Here is a 15,517-nt window from a genome sequence, read left to right as displayed (position 1 = left end):
AGGTCATTTATGAAGATGTTGAAGTAGACTGAAGAGCTTATGAATGGAAGCAAATAATGTCTCTACCTTCAACGTGGGAGAAAAGGAAGATGCAGCAAACCAAAAACTGATATTGAGAATGTATTAATATATTAAGAATATTCTAGACCAGATCATAAAGCAATCTATCTGTAAATACCCTGAAAAAATGCAGTTACCAGAAATTTATGTGGTAGTTTGTCCTAGCAGTCAAATAGGTTCATAGATGCAAAGATGCAAAGAGATGATGCAAATGTTCAACAGCTCTTCAACTATCAGAAATACCTGCTTGTTCTCATTCCAGAGAGCAGAACATGGGATAGTCAATTTATATTATAATATAAGATATTATATTATATTCTGACTCAATACTAGAAACAGTAATCACAGTTATTCAGTATGGTGAGGGGCTCCCATTCATTAGATGCATGAAGCAGAATCTAATTAACCACTTGTCCAGGATGCTTTAATTGGATTCCTGCACTGAACAGGGCTTTGGTCTTGATGGACTAAACAGTCATTTCCAACTTTATGATTCTGTACTATTATATTAATGTCCTCACCCCTTCTTTCACATCTTATCTCAAAATGATGCCACTTATGCCTAACATATTTCAATTTATTTCAATTAGTTTATACTCAAACAAACCATAATAGAGAATAGTGAATTCTGCTTCTATATTTAAAATAATGTTCTACTTACAATAGAGCATAATTAGTTTCAAAACACTTTAAATCAAGAAAAGACTTCTTCATTCACTCCATCAAAACTTCCTAAGGCCTCAGTGGAAGGAATTAGAAAAGAATAATAGAAGGGCCTCAGTAAAAAGAATAATAATTAGCAGTAGTTTTTCTCTGGATTTATGGATTTGAGAAGTATGCATTAAACATGGAAATATTACTCATAGTGTAACCGTGGTGAGTAATAGCAAACAATATTTGACCTATGAGCAAACTATTATTGCCATGTGTTTTCATATACATACACACACACATAAGCACACCATCTATAACAGGAGTGTCAAACTCAATTTCATTGAGGACCGCATCAGCATTGCGGTTGTTCTCGGGGAGCCGGGTAAGTATGGCCAGGGTGGGCATGGCCTACTGGGTGGGCGTGGCTGGAGTGGGTGTGGTCTACTGGGTGGGCATGGCCAGCTCTACATCGTTCACGTCAAAGGTGTCTGTGGGGGCCTGGGCAGGAGTGGGACAGATCTAAGGGTCTCTGGCAGAAGGGGGTAGGACCAGGGCAAGCGCCAAAGCATGGTTCACTGGAAGAGCCTGCTGAAACCCCTCTCCCGGATCCTATCAAGCCAAATATGTGAAGCAGGTGAGGGCCATTTGCTGGCCACTTCCAGGAGATGGTGTATTTCTTCATTCCTCACAAAGGGTGACACCTGCCCAGGGGGCGGAGCCAACGCAGCAGAGGCCGGTCCCTTGCTGTTTCCAGGTGGCCTTGTGAAGCTAAGACTGAATGAGTTTCAGCATAGATGGCTACCACAAAATTGTACATTCGCTCCCGGGCGGCCTGGGCCGGGCCCAAGGCAGTGGGGGCCATTCCATCACTGTTTCCAGGATGGCTTCACAGGCCACATGAAACCACATTGCGGGCTGTATCCGGCCCCCGGGACTTTTGTTTGACATGTCTGATCTATAATAATACAGGTAGATAGCTATGAATGTTGTGATGCTAGGGACTAAGATATGAAAAGAAAGGTGTATATTCTACCCAAAAAATAATTGCTTATTACTGTTACCTTTAATGAGAATCTGCTTTAAAATGTCAAATTATAAAATTTCACTTCACACTAAGAAATAAAGGCCTGAGATGCTACAATTGTAAACAAAAGGTCATTTGTGTATTTCAACTAGTTTTCTTCTCCTTCCCCAAGTCATTCTTTTTTAGAAAAAGAGAAAAACCTACAATTTAAAAGAAAGAAGATCTGTACTTCTTGGCATACTTAATGCCACATTCAACAACAAACTCTTTGGTGTGCATTGTTTAACTTTGGTTTGTATCTGTGACCCACCTTGAATTCTGAGGAATGGCACAGAATAAAACTTTAACTAAAATATTAAATTAAATAATATATTATAATATTTAAAATAGTTTCCATACCTGCCCAACAGCTTTGTCTCGTTCCAAACTTGTAAGCATTTTCTCTCTTAGTAGAATCTCATACTTTTCATTCAGCTGTCTTAACATAGGCTCATACAATGCATAGTGTGTCTTTAGCCTATAGATGAGAAACTGTTTATAGAATAGTAACCAAATATGCGAAAATAAAAAATTATTTGGTATTTATTTCCATTGCAAGAAGTTTATTTATTTACTTTTTTGGTCAATGATGTGATCAGTGAGCATCATAGCAAGCTAGATGTCCTGCCAATAAGAGATTGGCTTTACAATGGAGATCGTGATTGCTGGATCCTAACAAGTGAAATCTCTCCAGGAAACGGAGAGATTGTGAGGCAACCCATATGTACCCCCAGAGAGTTGCTCCTCATAAATAGGCTGCAGTAACTATTTTACTATCAGCTTAGGACTTGAATAGCTAGAAGTTGCAGGATACCATCGTAATGCAGTCTTTTAAGGACAAAAAGTTCGATCCTTGTTTCTTACCCTTCAGATTGGCAAGTTTCTACAGTGTTCACTGGCTGAGTCTCCTCAGTGAAAGTTTTAAATATGATTTTAAGGACTTGGAAAAATATTGTTTTTTGGAATACAGTAAAAGTTGTATTTAGAATGTTGCATTTAGAAAGTTAAACATGGACTAAAGGTTCAGATACATTTGGAATAAATGTTTGAAATTAATTATAACTCTCTTCTGATGAGAAACTGTGGATATTTACATCCTTCAGAAAAAAATATAAAGTGATAAGTTGGATACTTAAAGGTTGGACATGTGTAAAAAATGATTCAGAAGATACTTTTAAAAATTTCTGCCATTACTGAAAGAGTAGATGATGCTATGGAAAAGAAACAAATTTCAATTGACAAGAATGAAATTGATTTAAATGTGGATTTTAAAATGACAGGCTGTAAGAAGGATATGGAACAAAGTGAACTGACCTGACCTGACAAATGAAGCTGGCTGCTGTTTAAATAATTAAAAAGGACATGTGAATAATAGACCAGAAGAGTAGATTGTACAACTTTTTTATATGGGCTTTACAAAGGGGACATTCATGTTTTTGGTAATTTTGTGAGCTTACAAAAAATGAAAAGAAACCATATGTCATGGCATTATTTGAGAGGGCTTAAGATCAAGATATTTTGGAGTGACCTGTCCTGCTCACACACACACATACCATGAGGTTTTGAAGTCTTTATTGAGGCTTCAACAGCCTCAAATATTCTCTAGGACCCAGCACAAAATCCAATGAGTCCAATTCCCAAGTCCAGAAACACAGAGTAAGTCCATTATGTCACCCACCAAGTTCAAAGTCAAAAGACAAATCCATGGTCTGAGCACAAATCACAAAACTGAAATCCAAGTCCAAGATCCAAGAAGCAAAGTCCAAAGTCTAGTACTGTAACAGGGTCAAAGTTTAAGTCTCAAGGCAAGGGTCACAATGGCTGAACAAACCCACAGAAAGAAAGAGATGAGTTGTTCCCAGTATCACTTTGATTCCCAGTATCACTTTGCTGGTCTAAATAGCTTCTAGCCAGTGCAACTCATTAGGAGGGACAATACTGCCTCCTCGTGAGTAGCCTCATAAACTTCCATTGTGCCTCCCTCTTCTCAGCCCTATGTGCCCCGAGATCCAATGGAGAAGGCAGTTCCTCCTCATCCCCACTGACCAGCTGCAGCTGCATCCCTTCTCCACCCTGATTCTGGCTGGTATTCCAAGCCTCCTGCTGCAGCTGTTTCTTTCCCTCTCTTTGTCAGCCAGCTACTTTTCCAGTCAGTCCTCCAGCCATTCTGAGGCTCCTGAACTTTTATTTATTTATTTATTTATTTATGAGACTTATATACCGCTTTAAGTGCAAGCACTCTCTAAGCGGTGTACACCAGTAAGCAATGTATATATATATTTACATTGCCCCCAACAATCTGGGTCCTCATTTTACCTACCCCGGAAGGATGGAAGGCTGAGTCAACCTTGAGCCAGTGAGATCTGAACCGCTGACCTGCTGAACACAGTCAGCTAAAGTGGCCTGCAGTACCGCATTCTAACTGCTGTGCCACCTTCTTCTCTTGCCCATCCCCCTCCTGGTTCAGGGTCACACGTGTCCTCCAGTTGCTTCTCCAAGCCTCGTAGCGAAAGTCCTGAAACCAGCTCTTCCTCGTCATCCAAGCCAGCTTCCAGGGCATTCATTATATTGAGTAAGGGAAAAGAAACCTAAAATGAGCTTATTTGGCCAAAGTTAAAATAGATAGGTTGTTGTTATTTTTGGTAATCTTTCATGGATTTTTCTAAGACTGTGAGATGATATTTTAAGGTTTTGTTTCATAGATAAAAGTTTCATTTATGATAATTTTCAATTTCCTCTGATTAGATTGGAAGATGATCTTTTAAGATTTCGTTTTATTAATAAAGAGTTATATACAAAAGAGGTTATTTGTTGCCTTCTAAAATTTTCGATTAAATTTAAAACAGTTATTGTATCATTTCTGGAAACCTTTATATAAAAACCTTTGTTGGTTTTTTTATTGATTATATTTTGATTGATGAGGTATGGGAATTTTGTTTAAGAATTGAATAGGAGATATAAATGTAAAAGAAGGAAATTTTGGCTTTATTAGATTAAGTTTATAATAAATATGAGGTTATTTCTGGTAGCCTTTAATGGACTTTTGCTGATTGAGATGGATGACAATTTATAGATATATTTATTGAGATTTATTGAGCTGAGATATGGGATGAAAAGATTTTTTGTTATGCTTTAAATAATTTAATCAGTTGTTACAGTTGTATATACTTGCTGGGAAGAAGGGGAAAATTACTTCTTTTTCTTTTTTCTTTCTTCAATTTTTTTTCTTTTTTCTATTTTTTTCTTTTTATCTTTTGTAGTTTTTATTAGTTTTAATTGTAAAATTATTATAAAAAAGCAACAGATTTTTTTTCAGCTACAGAATCATTATTACTTATTTTTTAATACTACATTGAAGGAACATTGGCCTTTTTGAAAATAAATATTATGGCAGTCATAAAAGTTCATGTTATTCTCAAGTCTCCCCATGTTGTCACTGCCATATGTAATCAGGGGAAGAATAAGGATGATTTCACTCATAATCTTATCTAATATAACTGTGATCCTGGCAGCTCATCAAATTACTGAATATTATTTTGCTTCAATTATTCTGCTGAAGCCTACTTTAACAGATAGGAACAGCATTCTTGGCACTGTCACTCTCCAGCTGTAGAATACTGAATCCATCCTAATGATGACTCACCCAATGACTACAGAACAAAATTTTTATATCTAGTGAAAAATATTTTATTTATTCAAAACTATTAGCTTATTTTATAATTTCATCTTTATTTGATTCTATCTTCAAAATCAACAGTAAAAGGGCAATGTTTTAATATGTTTTAAATAAACAAATGGATTTAATGGCATTTGAATTAATAACCTTGTAAATTAACAAATGAAGCAGATCAATTTCAATTTCTCAAATGTTAATAAAATAATTTAAATGTGGAATGTTCTGTCATGTTAATGGGAAAACCTGGCATTTGTAAGCCATCTTCAGTGATATATAACAAAAATATCAATCAGAGCAACACTTATTAAAATTAATGGAGGAGTAAGAGTTGTACTATACATTAAAATCTGAGAGAAGATTTAAAATGAATTCATAATGAAACATATATATATATATATATATATATATATATATATATATATATATATATATATATATATATATTTTCTTTCTTCCATATTTGGGTCAACAGGGTGCATCAAAAAAAAAAAACAACACTCAAGACATATCTCCTCCCCTGTCTCTTTCCTCCCTAACTGGAGAGCATATATCAGTATGTTAGAATATCTGGCAGTTATTGGGTTAAGTGCTGGTTTGTTAATGGGTCAGTGGGAGGAGTTTCTAAAGGGCATTGGGAGACTTCTTGGACACAAGCCTGAGGGGAATGCCTTTGTTCATCCAGCCTCATGGCCCCTAGACACACAGCTTGGAGATCTTGTGCTTATGCCAATATGTGATGCTTGTGCAGAGGAAGAGAGGAAAATCCATTATAAATTTAACTATGGAAATGAACAAAGAGATGTACCGTATATTCCGGCGTATAGGGCAACCTGGCATATAAGACGACCCCGAGTTCGAGGCTGGGTCACAAGATGATCGACGCCCAGTCGCAAGAAGATCGACGCTGAGTCGCATGCCTAGAAAGTCATCTTATACGCCAGAAACTACCTTATTTCCGGCGTATAAGACGACTCAGCGTATAAGATGACCCCTGAGTTCGGAGGCTGTTTCAACGCTCTCAAAAGTCGTCTTGTACGCCGGAATATACAGTAATATACAGAAGCAACATCGTAAAAGCAAGTATTCCTCTGAATAAACATTTATCTGTTTAATAATCATTTCTATTGAGTGGTCTGTCTGCCCTAGATTGGACAGAGAAGCAAGTTGTTCTGCCAAGAAAAGCAAGTTGTTCTGTTGTTCTGTCTGGGTCAGAACAGTAAATTGATAGGATTAATTTTCTGCAACAGTTTAAAGAAGCAAAGTAAAGATTCTCTTGCATGTGAAAGAATGCTCAGAGTTCATATCAGCTTTGTAAAAGCAAATAGTAATTGAATGTGGCTAAATTCCTTCAATTGCCTGCAACAGTAATCTCTGGGATTAATCTCTCATTCAACGTCTGCAAAGTAAATTCAAAGTATCTCCACATTTGATTCTGAACTAAAGAGAAGTAAAGTTATAAAGTGCCTTGTGTTTGTTTGGATGCTTCTGCTAAATTTGCATTAGGAGCTGTTTACAAGCCAACGTTTAAGTCAAAGAGATATTGTGCTGTCTATCTCAGGAAAAGTTTAGCCTTCTTCAGCCACTTTCAAAACAGGTCGTTAAGGTTGTTTGCATGTATCTCCGTTCAAGAGAAGAAAGCAGTTGTGTATTTCTACAGCTCTGCTCTTTCTGTGGCTTTTCACATTTAAAAGGATCAAAGGAGTTGTGAGCAGCAACCCCCCTTCCCCCTTCCCCCTTCCCCCTTCCTTTGCCGGCAATTCGTCTTGAGGCAATGAGGAAATGGTTTCAAAGGATTGTCTGTGAATTCAACTCAGTTTGACAGTAAAGTGAGGGAGGCAGTAAGCCTTGAAGAGCTTTGTTGTTAGCACGTGAATTCAACTAGCTTGTTTGGAATGTCTGGGAATGCATGAAACTGGCCCTTTAAATGAACATAGCAAGATGGAAAGGGTATCTTGCTAACTTTAGCAAATTTCTGTTAGTTTTGGTTTGATGCTCAGAAAGGGTGATTCTCCCCCTCTTTTCTGGCCCCAACGCAAGCAATAAAACCATTTGTCGCCGTAGAAACCCACCTCCACAAAGGGAGAAGCTAAACTCCCCCCTCCCTTTGGAATGCTTGGAATTTCAACCAATGTCAATGGAATAAGAAGGCATCTAGTTTCAGAGGCAGAACCAACCCCAATAGCATTGCAGTAGCACCCCCTGGTGGTCAATTTACACATGACATCCTTATGCGATGTCTTGCTTCTTGCAATCTACATGCTGGATTACAACAACTGACAAGTAATTCAGCACATAGCAGGCTCACACCAAGCCAAGCTAAGAAAACCCCATAGAGGGAAAGAAGGTACTTCACTGCACGCTTCACTAACTATGCAGAGTAAATCTGATAGTTAAATTACTTAAATTTATCCCAAGCTACCAACACCCCCTAGAGGGCACAGAGTGAACTTCGCCAAAGTATTCACTCACTCAAGCTGACGACCAAGTTGCTCCAGTTTGAGGGAATTTAAGAAGAACAAGCAGAACCAATTGTTCTTGCTTATTATCACAAGCTGATGACCAAGGGGTTCCAGCCTGCAACTTAACGACCAGATGGGAGTTTTGTAACTCTACATTCTCTCAGTGGCTACTAGCAGTAACGTGGTAATAAGAAGAATTTGGCTGGCCTTTCTTCAGCCATCCCCTAGTGGTTAAAGGAGGAACTACATGCAAGCCTTTAATCCCGCCCAGAGAAAGCCCTCTAGTGGACAAAGGGTGAACTTCGAAGGAAGAGCATCCTGGTAGCTGACGCGCAGTAAGTGACCCCTAGTGGTGAAGGGGTGAATTGCGCTGAAGTACCCACAAATGCAGGAGAACGCACCCAGTGGTGCCTCCACCCACAGACAGCACCCCAGCAGCTGATCTGCAAGCAGCGACCCCTAGTGGTCAAAAAGAGAAGTTCATCTAATTTGCTTCAAAATAGCTAGGAAGAACACTGAACCTATCCCAGCCATGGCAGAGCTTCTCGTTGATTTAGATGAAGGGGTTCAACAAACCAACCTAGATGAAGCGCCCCAACCAGCCAGTCAAGGAGAAATGCTGCAAACAGCCAATCTTGACCCACACACAGAGGCTGAAGCTCAAGCCTCAGTGAGGCCAAAGACATCTCAGGTGCCCTATGATCTGAGGCAACAAAGAAAGCTTACAGCAGCCATGCACTCACATCTGATAGAAAGATGGGAATCAAACTACAAGTGCCATGAAAGATGCTGGGAGAGATTACACAAACTCTACCAAGAGCCTAAGGAGGAACTCTCCTCCTAACGTGCACACGCAGTGAAAGGAGATAAGGAAGATGCTCTTGCGCAATGGATGGACTCCGAATGGCAACTTGAAGACATTCAGGCACAATTAGAAGATCCAACTTTCGATGGCAAGATGCACAGCCTCAAGCTACTCAACAAGAAGCGTAAGAAGCTTCTAGAGAGCCCACAACATCTTCCAGAGCCCGAACCTCGCCCGAGAGACGGACCAGTCGAAAGGGCCGAGTCTGAAATTTCCCGCCATTCACATGCACCATCCCAACAGTCGCATGTGGCTCCATCTCACGTATCTGAAAAGGCCTCATCTTTTCGCCATGTATCCAAGGTACATTCCAGCATATCCCAACAACTGCATGTCACAGGTGCCTCCCACCATTCAAAAGCTTCTTCTTGTCACAGCCAAGCCTCTCGGGCCTCAAGGGCAGAGAGCATTGCCGCCCAACTTGCACAAGCATGAGTCAATACCGCAAGGGCTGAAGTTGCTGCACAAGTATCAGCAGTAGAAAAACAGCAGAAGGAGGAAAAGGCAAAAGTGGAGACTGCAGCAGCTCTACGTGTGGTAGAGGCTGAACAATGACAAAGGGAAGATGTAGCCAAAGTGCAAGCTGCATCAGCTCAATGTGTGGAAGAGGCACGGCATCAGCAGAGGGAAGACATGGTTAAAGCTCGTGCCAACTTCGAGATGTCCCGACGCCAACAGGAAGCAAAGGAGGTAGCCATATTACAAGCGGCTCTCCAAAGAGAGCTAGAAGAAGCTACATCTACAAACAGGTTGAAAGAGCTAGGAAGGGAAAACCCTCACAGTCGTGTACAGGCCTATGTGGACAACCAAAGCGCATTCCAGCATGAGCAGGTGAGAGTGCCACAGCCAGCCACAAGCCCCCCAAGACCGAGTAGATGAACAGAAGAATCTCAACGACCAGATGCGGTGGTCAGCCACAGAGTTGATGTCGCGACACTTAGGTCATGAGATCTTCCCACCGTTGCTGCCCCATTGAACCCACTGAACCATACCCTTGAGGGCAACTAGATGGGTCCACCAGCAGTGGCAACTGTTACACAGCGGTAAGCGCCACAGGATCTTTTCACCATTGTTGCCCCACGGAACCTGCCGAACCATAACACTGATGGCAATTGGATGGGTCCACCTGCAGCGCCAACGGCCCTACAGCAGAACCAGCCGTCGCTTGGGGACGAGATTGAAAGAGCTCGAGCCACACTAGAGTCTCTGCTGTGCCAACAGGAGGCAGCGTCCCAAGGAACCATTACCAGACCTGACTACAGAGGATAGTCTCGAACATCAGCTGTGTCAGCCTATCAGGGAGCCAGCTGCACTCTACCAGAAAGACAGACACTCCAAAAAGTAAGCAAACAGGAACCTGGGTTCCCTCAGCTCAACGCCAGAGCAAAGGAGTTCAGACCAAGCCAACAAGGTCCCTTGCATGTGACATGGCAAAATACCCTCAGCCAACAATAGGCCGAAGGAAGTTACCAGACAGCCATGGCGCACGTCCCCACTCCCGGAAGGGATGCACCACCTCCACCAAGCTACAGCCCACACACGGGATCAACGCATCCCCCAATGTACTTTGGAAGAAGGTTGGACTTGGCAGCCAGAGGCATACGAAGATTCTCCGACAAACCTGGAAAAGACTACTTATTGTGGAAGCATCTTCAAGCGCGCCATCAACAAAGAAAGGGCTGGACCAGATGAGGAACTCATCCAGATGACAGCCTGGCTAGGCCCTGGCTAGGCAACAGAGTGAAAAGGATTGAAACATCTTTAAGCCCTGAACAATGGCAACATGTGCCAACAAATAAGAACTCTGTTAACCAAGTGAAGTGGCCCAACCTTGCCACACAGTTAACAGAATTGATTAAGGGTAGGAATTAGTAAACTGAAATTTCTGAGGTATTATTCTACCTGTATTAGGCTTTGGATATATAATTGATTAATTCTTATTATCAACATTTATATTACTGTATCTTGCAACCTATACTTTTAAACTTAGAATTTAATATCACCTTTATAATTTTTTTTAAACAAATTTTATTGATTTTTTAATTTTAATACAAAGTGCTCGAGACACACCGTGGTGTTGGGGTGATCAAAAAATCCAAAAACAAAACATATGTAGATAACTTAATCAATACATCAAATATTCCCTCTCTATTTCCCTCAAATAGTTTATATATTTAAAATAGTCTATTTCTAACTTAAATTCTATTAATCCTAAACCTGTTTTACAGCTTTATGCAATTACAAGACCATATTCAAATTTAACTTTAAATAAGCACATTATCAGTTCAGGTATCACTTCCAAATATATCCTAATTCTTTAATTTCATCATAAATCTTATTTATTCCTCCTTCCACTACTATCTCCCAGTTAAAATAAAATATTAATCTATCCTATACATATCTAATCTATCAATCAATTAGTTTCTTAGGCTAACACAATAATCTCAACCTTAAATCATTTAAGTCCATTTCATCCAATTAGTTATCAGACCTAATAACATCCATATTCTCAAATAAAAACACATCATCTTATTAAAATAATATTCAATTCATTATTAGTTCAATTCCAATCGAGAACACCTCTTCAGTTTTCTTCATTCCATTATATAATAATTTTCATACATATAAACCTATTATTCCCAAACATATATTCTTATTTTATTTGATATATATATTCTAATAATCACCCATTTTTCTTATTTCTAACACGAGAGCTTAATCCTTAGATCAGTCCATAATTCTAAAATGTCTTAAATCCAGTCTATATAATTTTAAGTTTCTATTTTCAGTCTTATTCTGGGCTTCTTTTTCTGCCAGGCAGGTTTCCACAACAACGCTTCCCTTCCAACCAATGGGTCTCTCTTTGTTGCTTGTGATGCCATTTGAGGCAGTAATAAGCTTCCTATCCTCTGCATTGGACCTCTATTTCTCTTATTCTTGAAGCCTTGGAGCTTTAAAGGTTCAAATCTCAGTCTTTGCTTTTTCTGATCCTCAAAAGTATAGATAAGATGCTTGTAAGGTGAAATAAGTTCCTCTGTATCCTCCATGAAGTCATCTTTTAGTGTATTTTGGTTTGTAGAATAGTCAAATATAGTCAGAAAGTCATTTTTAGGATTTAAAGAGGAATTTCTGTTTCTTAGTTCTGTAGTAATCTCTTTTGTTGTAGCAAATTCCTCTTTAATCTCCCTTAATTCCTCTTCTGGTAGGTTTTGGTTTGTAGAATAAACAGATGTAATCTGAAAATCAGTTTGAGAATTTGGGGTAGAGTTGACTCTTTGTTCTGTAATAATCCCTTTCCTTATAGCACATATTTCTTCAGTAACCTCGTAAATCTTTTCTAATATAAGCTTGCAATTTAAATGAGAGTGAAGTTTCTCCATTTTAAAAGTGGATAAAGAAAATCCTTTCTTTATTTTTTTTATTTAATGAAAGCTGTAATTAAACAGTGTCCACCCCCTCAGTTCCCACAGCTGCATCAGGTTATCTTTTCCAGGAATAGTTTGAAGGTCAGCTCCTTCTCTCCAAAGACTACTCCACAGTTGCAATATTAATTTTTCACCACTAGATGTCCTCAGTAAATAAAAAAGACTTTTCCAGACACCATTTTCCCCCTTTTTTCTATCTTTTAAAAGAAAGAGTGGAGGAAGAAATAATCTTCCAATATTAACTACTAATATAATTCGAAAAAGCGTTTTTTTCTGTATCCCAAAATAAATAAAAATAAAATGTGGTCTTTAAGGATTCTTTGTTCTCAGCGCCTTTCTTCCCATACAAACAGAAGCTGCTTTTTCCAAACGGGGAAATAATTCCAACCAAGTTTTTACAGGCAGTAAAAAAAGCCAAAAGAGGGAAAAGAGAGGGACAAAAAGGGTCTCACCCAGATCCTCCGCGGTGGGTCTAATTACACTTAGCTGTAATTGTGACTTCGGCTGGTGCAGCAGGATAATCGGCCATCTTGCAGGATGATCGTTGCTCCGTCGGCCCTAAGGAAATAGCTGGAACCACAGAAGCTGCTGCTCTCCCAGTCACCAGCAAGCTTCCTTCTCAGTGATCACCCCTCCAGGGCGACTTTCGACCCCCTAAGGGGTCTACTGACGCAGAAAACCTGGCTGGACTGGAGACAAGTCCCTAGACACGACCGGCGTCGCCGCGTACCGGAACTGGAAGTCACCTTTATAATTTTATGCACAAAATTTAGAACTATAATAGTTTATATAATAATATTACATTTTATATACTATTGGTTGTCATTCTTTTATCTTTATAGCTTATCCTTATGTAATATCTTATCCTTATCTATGACCACAAGTTTGTTGTTATGAAAACAAGATGGCAGCTCATTAGGGAGGCAGTGGTATTTCTTTGGTGGAAATATCTTTTTAAGTTTCCCCTTTCTGTAACTATTGAAAAGAAATATTCATAATGACTACTTTTCTTCTGAGGGGTGGTCCAAATAGGCAAATCCACAAAATTACAACATCTTGTAGGAGTTTTACATGTTTCTCTGATAGCCATTTATGATTTTACAGCAGATAGTGACCTATTTTTTAGCTCTTTGTGAGAAACCCAAAGAGATTTGGTTAAAAAACTACATATTCAGTATTATTCAATGTCTGGAAAGAACTGATTTTTCTTAACAACTTTCAGTGTTGGAGCATTCTGATTATTAGCCTATCTGTATTATTCTGGATTTATATTTCTATAAACAGCTTTGTTTATCTTATAGATTTACAGGGACTTTTAACATATTCCTCTTTTTAATGAACTTTATTGGATTTTTCTATCCAGAAGAGGGAAGTCCAACATAAGGAATATCTACTCAAGGTTTTCAACTTTGAAACAAAATATAGATTAAGATATTTAGACTGGGAAATTGCCTAGATGTTTAGTATAAAGATCAACAATAGTTAAATGTTTTCTTTTAAGAGTTTCAGGCTACCGCAGTGGTGGCGAACCTAAGGCACAGGTGCCAGAGGCGGCACTCAGAGCCCTCTCTGTGGGCACGCGCGCTGTCGCCCCAGTCCTAGGCCTTCAGCTGGGTTTTATAAAACCTTTTCGCTTTAGCCTCCACCGCCGTGTGCAAAAAAAAAAAAAATTCAATCAGTCAATTTCAACTTCTTGTGGGAAAAAAAAATCTTGCAAAGTTGGAATTGATTGATTGAACTTTTTAGTCCCACCCAGTCTGCCGTTACCACCGCAGCCATGTCCAGCCAATGGGCCATGCCCAGCCAATGGGCCACACCCACCCGGCACTCTACGGTGCATAAGTGGGTTTTGGGTTGCAATTTGAGCACTCAGTTTCTAAAAGGTTCGCCATCACTGGGCTAGCCTCCTGCCTTGCAATCTTTTTTTTTTCTTGTATTATCTGCATTTATAAATTACAATATTGAGATTGAATTTTTGTTTCTGGGTATAAAGTTTCTTTTTAGCTATCAAAAATAAATAGATGACATTGTAAGGAAGGGATTTAAAAAGCAGAAGAGATTCTACATTTGTTACAATCAACCTGCTTTATTTTATTGCGAAATATATTCTCATAGATTAATTGCATTATACTGGAATATAATATTACCAATAAGTTCAACAAAAACAAAAAATATTTGGATTCTTTTAAGGCTGACTTTAATGATGAATGTAACAAATTAATGGACACCAAAAGTTCTCTTCAGTTCAGAGAACACAAAAAACAAAGCTAAACATGTTCAAAGGTATACCTAAAATTTTGGGAAAGATTATTTTGAAAGAGAAGTGGAAAACTTACTCAAAACCTGATGTGAATATTGATGAAATTTTGGAAATACAAGATATTTTCAGAATAAATTCATTGACAGGACAAAAAAATAAAATGCCACATGATATACTTCTTAAATTCATATATTTCAAGACAAAAGAAGCAATACTAGAATAAAAAAGAAGAAATACTCCCTTAAAATTCAGAAACAGAATAACTGAGATTCTATCAAAAGTACCTCCAGATATTCTTAGGAAGAAGGGAAACATTAAATTTTTGACAATGGCTCAAAAAAAAATCTGATATGGATGTTCATTCTCTTTCATCTACAGGCCTTTATGTGTGATGGCAAAGCTTTTGTATATTCCACGGCTGTGACAGAGTAAGGTAGTAAAGGCAGAGAACAGACAGAAAACCAAGTTGTACAAAGCATGTTATTTCTTCTTAAACTATTTCTCAATATTAATAGTACGAATAATTAATTTAAAAGGAAAAATAAATTTTTGAAACTCTGAAAGGAACATGCACATATTCAAGAATCCCATAAATTTGTCAGAATGAAAATAAACTTTGATCATACATTTGTGGTCTCAGGCATATATTTGAATTTGAAAAACAAACTCAAGATGAACTAGGAAAATTTATGTTTTCAGGCTGAATTTGAGAAAACAACAATTGATACAATTTATGCCCCAAATAATAACAAAATAAAGATCTATGAAATATTTTTTCAATCTTTTTTATGGTGCAAAGATATTCTGATTCTTGGAATATAAATGGTGTGTTTTCCTTCTGAAACATGGACTTTATCTAAAAGGAACTCTGGCAAACTTTCCCATAATGTTTTACTTCATATATCATTACTATTTTTTTTCAATGTATTTGAATGTAAATACCTTGCCGGGAAATAACTTATATACTGCTCTTTAGTTCATAATGTGGAGAGGTATGTGCTGAATTTCTAATACATTGTTAACTAATCCTATGCATGTGATAGTAGCAGAGTTAC

At 38.3% G+C, this 15,517-nt stretch overlaps 1 protein-coding gene across 6 annotated transcripts in view; it reads right to left on the bottom strand.

The window, feature by feature from the left end:
* SPAG16 (sperm associated antigen 16) overlaps nt 1–15,517 on the bottom strand; it is a 422,131-nt gene that overhangs the window by 353,813 nt on the left and 52,801 nt on the right. For all 6 annotated transcript variants that reach the window (XM_039332825.1, XM_039332827.1, XM_039332823.1 and 3 more), the window contains one exon: nt 2,138–2,255. In XM_039332825.1, coding sequence (XP_039188759.1) covers nt 2,138–2,255 — 118 coding nt within the window. The remainder of the gene's footprint in view (nt 1–2,137; nt 2,256–15,517) is intronic.

Source organism: Crotalus tigris, unplaced genomic scaffold, assembly GCF_016545835.1.
Source record: "Crotalus tigris isolate CLP2741 ecotype Arizona unplaced genomic scaffold, ASM1654583v1 scf7180000024464.508515016:1373766, whole genome shotgun sequence".
NCBI classification, from domain to species: domain Eukaryota; kingdom Metazoa; phylum Chordata; class Lepidosauria; order Squamata; family Viperidae; genus Crotalus; species Crotalus tigris.
The sequence above is the reverse complement of the archived record's forward strand: the minus strand, read 5'-3'. Positions and strand labels throughout refer to the sequence as shown.